Source organism: Poecilia latipinna, unplaced genomic scaffold (assembly GCF_001443285.1).
Source record: "Poecilia latipinna isolate Pla-1442-1.1 unplaced genomic scaffold, P_latipinna-1.0 Scaffold1245, whole genome shotgun sequence".
Taxonomy (NCBI): Eukaryota; Metazoa; Chordata; class Actinopteri; order Cyprinodontiformes; family Poeciliidae; genus Poecilia; species Poecilia latipinna.
In genome coordinates, this window is record NW_015113861.1 from 114,468 (window position 1) to 119,878 (window position 5,411).

Genomic DNA, 5,411 nt, shown 5'->3' on the forward strand with positions numbered 1-5,411 from the left:
GGAAAAAAAAAAAAAATTTTTTTTTTTAAATTTCCTTTTTTTTTTTTTTTTTTTTTTTGGTGCATCTCACAATTTGAGTCTTTGTTGAGTTCATTGACCTGATCTGGATTTTTTATTATTATTTTTTAATTTAGTGAGATAAAAACATTACAGAATAAAACATTTGTGGACAATGCAGTCCAGATTTTGTCGTATTGTAGATTTCAACAAGTTAAGAGTTTTTCCACATCCCAGAAAAATTAGGAAATCGCTCCTAACTGTGTTGTTTTGTATAATCTGGAAAATATAATGGATCAAACCGGGCAAACGTTTTAGTATCTAGTAATATTATTCCGTTGTAATTTAAGATGAGCTTTTCTTCCCAGACACTGCGTATGCTAAGAACAAAGAAGATGGCAAGTGGTACAACTTTGATGACAGTAGTGTGTCTCCTGCCAGTGAAGACCAAATAGTGGTGAGTGTCCTTAGTCTCAGTTTATTTCACATAAAAATGTGGACACAATTTACAGTTGAAACCTGATATTTTCGTACACCTAATAAAAATCGTCCACCTTTTTTTCCCCTTGAAGTTAAATTGGACCAAACGTCTATTGTTTTAGCTTAGGTTGAATCGCCTATCTGATTTGAATTATTTCTATTTGCTAAATGCCAGAAAACTTAGCGCAAACGTATTTTAGAGATTTTTTTTTTCTAACTTTCTTAGTATGTTGTGTTTAATCATGTTATTTGAGCAGGAAGGTCATTTACCTGAACACGAGTTATTTGGATTGTTTCAATTATTGAATTATATGTATTATTCTTAAAGACACAGTGACTTCTTGATATGTGTAGTTAAAATTAAAGATTACTAAAATTGGGGATTTTTGTAAAGGAAAAGTTTCACAACTTGCCTTGAAATGCTAGAAAAATGCTTTAATTTTACTGTTAACGTCAAAATACTTGAAAATGGAAAGAAAATGGTAACACGACGTCATCCAATCAGAGAAGCAGCCAATTTGTGTTTTATGTCTTACCTCATTTCTGCCACTAGGTGTCACTTTGGTATTGGAGAAAACCTCTGCATACAGGCAGGAACTTTTTCACTGTAGAATATAATGTTGGTTATTTTTGACCGTAAAACAACAAAAGGGGTCTTTTGTGCAAAAATGTTGCTATAGAAACTTCTTTTCTAGAAAAATCTAACAATTTTCCTTGTCTTTTTTTTTTTTTTTTTTTACATATTAGGCATTGTTGTTACCTTTCCCCTGTTCTGTGTTTCTGTAGTCCAAAGCTGGCTATGTGTTGTTCTACCAGCGCCAGGACACTGTCAAAGGCACCGGCTACTTTGCTCTCGACCGCGAGGAGGAAGAGGAGGAGGAGGAGGAAGAGGAAGGTGAGGATGATGAGAACGAAGCGGAAGAGCTGGTAGAAAGAAGGACTGTCTCGTCTTCTCAGGGTGCCTGCGCCGCTGCGCAAAGCGACGAGGAGGACGAGCCAGTCCAGAACAAGAGCAGTAAAAAAGACATCAACCAGGAGGAAGAGGAAGAGGTGGAGGAAGAAGAAGAGGAAGAAGAAGAAGAGGAGGAACAGGTATCCAATCGAGACATTACCATGAAAACCAACTGAGGTAAATGCCTACAGGAACAAGCAGAGAGAGAGAAAGGGATCTGTCCATGAAAAAGCCATATGGACGCATGGCGTGGCAGCGGGCGCCGTCGCTCCTGCCCGATGGCGCGGACTGAGCCGCTGCCAGGACGACGACTGTTCGGCGGGGGGGCGGGGAGAGGAGCTGCCTTGGTACGCAACTCTAAGAAATCAGGACCCTCCTGTGGGTGAATCACTGTGTGTGTGTGCGTGTGTGTTTTTGAGCGAGTGTGTCGCCACGTTAACTCATTAAACATCTGCTGTGTGAAGTGAGACCGATGACGACGCCTCCAGCAGGTGCCGCGCTCTGAATCTCCGCTTTTTTTTCTTTTTTTCTTTTTTTTTTAATCATTTGAGCAGTGAATTGTTTTGCATATCCTATTAGTATTATTTCAATTTTGTAAATATTTTTAAAACACTGAATTGCGTTGAGTTGTCACGATGCGCTGAAACGTTTTTGAACTTGCACAAACACAACCTCTCCCATTTCCTGATAACGCCATACAAACTGCAGCAGCTGCTTCCAGCTATCCGCCTTCGTGGTCTATAACCCAGGCTTTACGTCAACAAGCGATGCCCATAGTTGTATTCCTCATCGTGATTGGCTGCTTTTTAACTCCAAAAATGTGTTAAGACATGACGCAGCCTGTGTTAGCCAATACTGTGCATTTTTCTGCAGTAGATATGTGCTAGAAAGAAAGTTCTACACTGCCAATCTTCTCGTCAATGTATCTATCTGAAGCTTTAGTCCTTTTCTATATTCTCGTGTCTTCATCTTCAAGATGTGCCGGGACTAAGAACCAGAGACGCACCGATTACAATTTTTCGGCCAATTTCCAGATTTTTTTTTTTTTTTTTTTTTCTAAAGCTTTAGCCTGCTTCGACCTGATTCTGGCTGAATTTAAGTCTTTAAGATTCAGAATATTTCTTTCCTTCCATCCTGTCATGAGCAAACGCTAATTATTGAGCAGAGGTGACGTCACACCGTGTGTGAGAGCAGGCGCTTAAAACTGGGACGAAATGATTGCACGGTTGACATTTTATCGTCTTTAGCATTTTTATATTAGCAGTTAGCACGGCTAGCACTCCCTGTGTACTCCCTATAGATTGTGGATGTGTAACATATCCATATAAAGCATGATCCGTTACATGGAGGATGGAAGCTCAAAAAGGTCAAACGAACTTTGATCCTGTTATCTTGCTCTTTGTCACACATCCGTTTGCTCCCTCTTAACTTTAAACGCCTAACACTACTAAAGAATAACTTCACGATGTGTTTACTGACCAACAAAAAAGGTCAAATTTATTTTCTTTTGCTACCGACATCTAAAGAATCGGTGCTGATTAATCGTCCGATTCCTGCGTTCATCCATTTTCTCTCGCAGACATCCAATGCGTCATCCGTCGTTGAAATCACCTCGGCCTTAACTTCGAAATGTGAAACCAGTCGCCTTGTTGTTCGCACGACGACCCCTCTACCCCACTTCTCACGTCAAAAACGTCGCGTGACGAATGTCCGTTCCATTCTTGCTTGCTGCCGTCTCATGTCCGCATCGCCTCGAAGTCTTGTCTTTTTAATCCACAAGAGGGCCAGAATGTACCGTGAACTGAATGAACAAAGACCACACGTATGTGAATGATGCCTTTCGGTTTACAAATTTTCCCCCACATTTTTTTCCGGCCCTCTTATTCTTTCTGTTAACAGGTTCTCCGCCTTTGATGCTGGCTGTCTGAATTTCTGGGAAAACATTTCCGCCTGTATGTGTGTGTATGTGTGTGTGCTGCTTTGATTTGAAGCAGGGAAACGGGGGGGAATCAACTGAAAACAGTGGGGTGAGTCGGCCTAACGCACCTTTCGGCTTGTAGGACCATGATGCAGTGAAATTATATCGTGGCGGGATAATCGTCCATCCATGTGACTCGTTTTGAGGCCGTTCTTTGCGATGCGAGTGCTTTGTTGCAGACGACATCCACACACCTGTTCTTGCCTCAGAATAAAAGACCACCCATTTACGAGCATCTTTGTGCTTCTGCTTCAACGGGCCGCCTTGTTTTTTTTTTTTTTTTTTTTTTTTTTTTTCCCCCTTTAGGACGACTCACCCCATCCAGACTGAGTGAGACACGATCGCTTCAATAGGCTTATATGATATTGTACAGAAGAGTTCACTCTGTGAGTGCACATTTGATAAAGTTTATTTATTTATATGTAAGCATTTAATAATGAACAGACAATATATTTAAAACCTTGGCAAGACCGGGAGGAGTCGGGGCATTCAGTTATACACTAGTTTGCAAAGTCTTGTCCAGGGAGGGCATATTTTTTTAAATAAAAGGATTTTTTTTTTTCCTGTTGTTTTTGGGACTTTTTTTGTTTTGTAAAAATAATTCAGATGTTCTTGCATGATGATGTATGGGGGTTTCCAGGTTTGGCTGCACTTGAGTTCACTTGGGTTTACATTTGAATTGTGCATGTGTATTTATACACAATCTACAATAAAGTTGTGTAAAGCTTCCCATGTGTCTTGCATAAATGTATATTTACACGTACCAATCATTGGTGTGGATGCTGCATTCGTTTTGGGCTTTTATTAATTTATTTGTACATTTCATTTTCCAGGTTAAAGACAAGAATTGGATTCTCACAAGGTTATTCCACACAGGATCCAAATTACAAATGAAGACTTAAATAATATATTTGTGAGATTTGGGCATTTTGTAAGACCATTTGCCTCAATAAATGGAAAAGCTTCACTACAATGGAAGATAAACATAGTTTTTCTCGGTTATCATTTTTGAACTAATTGAATTTATGCCAGAGCTCCAAATATATATATATATATGTTTGCATTTGCAGAGTGGGATTGAGGAATTGTGCGTTGAATGTGCAAGAAAAAAAATATCCCCAGGTTAAGTTGAATCAATAAGACATCAATAGTCCTGCTTTGAATATTTTTATTCAATGTTTGGGATGTCAGTATTCCTCATGAAAGGGGTACTCTGGATGATCAGCCCAACTGTTGAGTCAGTAAAAAAGAAATATGAATATTGTGTTCAAAAAAGGCAAAAATTTAAGTTTCATTAATGATATACTTACAAGGGGAGCACCACAAAGCGAATGTTCTTGTTCAGCCCCTCGATCGCCTTCATCTCCTCCTCTGACAGAGAGAAGTCGAAAACCTGCAGTTTTGAGAAATCAGCCAGAACTTAATTCCTTGCATCTTGTTTTTAACCAGTTTGGATTCGTCAATAAACAGAAGTAATGCAAGTATACCTGGAAGTTGTCCTTAATGCGATCAAGGTTGAAGCTCTTCGGGATGACAACCACTCCTCTCTGCATGTTGAACCTAAGGCACACCTGCGCTGTGGTCTTTTTGTACTTTTTGGCAATTGAGGTCAGAAGCTGGTCTTCTAACATTGGGGGACATTCTAAGTTTACCCTGTTTAAAAAAAAAGAAGATTATACTATAAGCAACCTGTTTCAGACAGTATTACGTGGACATGTGGACGATAGACACGTGATTAATGTCACGTGTCTATCGTCTGATAGACTATTCGATAATTTCACCGCACTCCGATCCAGAACCGCACAGCATTATGGGAGATGTAGGCAGACCAGTGCTGCCACTACTGACCTGATAGTCACAGTTAGAACGTTGTTTCTCATCCCCACTTTATGAATGAAAGTCTGTTTATTAATTTAAATATCTATGGGGCGAGCTTAGTTTTTTTTTTTTTTTTTTTAAAAAAAAAAATGATTTTTTCACTTTTTAAAAAAAAAAAAAAAAAAA

The 5,411-nt window shown here is 39.2% G+C and overlaps 2 protein-coding genes and 1 long non-coding RNA gene across 9 annotated transcripts in view; 1 reads left to right on the forward strand and 2 right to left on the reverse strand.

Annotated features, from left to right (window-relative positions):
• Positions 1–2,908, forward strand: part of usp15 (ubiquitin specific peptidase 15) — a 27,929-nt gene extending 25,021 nt beyond the window's left edge. For all 5 annotated transcript variants that reach the window (XM_015054335.1, XM_015054336.1, XM_015054338.1 and 2 more), the window contains 2 exons: positions 366–454; positions 1,264–2,908. In XM_015054335.1, the coding sequence (XP_014909821.1) occupies positions 366–454; positions 1,264–1,605 (431 nt within the window). In that variant the 3' untranslated portion in view covers positions 1,606–2,908. The remainder of the gene's footprint in view (positions 1–365; positions 455–1,263) is intronic.
• Positions 2,275–5,411, reverse strand: part of LOC106960936 (uncharacterized) — a 13,095-nt gene continuing 9,958 nt past the window's right edge. Inside the window, exon 2 of the long non-coding RNA XR_001427668.1 lies at positions 2,275–3,404. This is a non-coding gene — a long non-coding RNA (uncharacterized LOC106960936). The remainder of the gene's footprint in view (positions 3,405–5,411) is intronic.
• Positions 4,559–5,411, reverse strand: part of LOC106960935 (3-oxo-5-beta-steroid 4-dehydrogenase-like) — an 8,808-nt gene continuing 7,955 nt past the window's right edge. For all 3 annotated transcript variants that reach the window (XM_015054342.1, XM_015054343.1, XM_015054341.1), the window contains 3 exons: positions 4,895–5,060; positions 4,718–4,800; positions 4,559–4,637 (listed from right to left, as the gene is read on the reverse strand). In XM_015054342.1, coding sequence (XP_014909828.1) covers positions 4,595–4,637; positions 4,718–4,800; positions 4,895–5,060 — 292 coding nt within the window. In that variant the 3' untranslated portion in view covers positions 4,559–4,594. The remainder of the gene's footprint in view (positions 4,638–4,717; positions 4,801–4,894; positions 5,061–5,411) is intronic.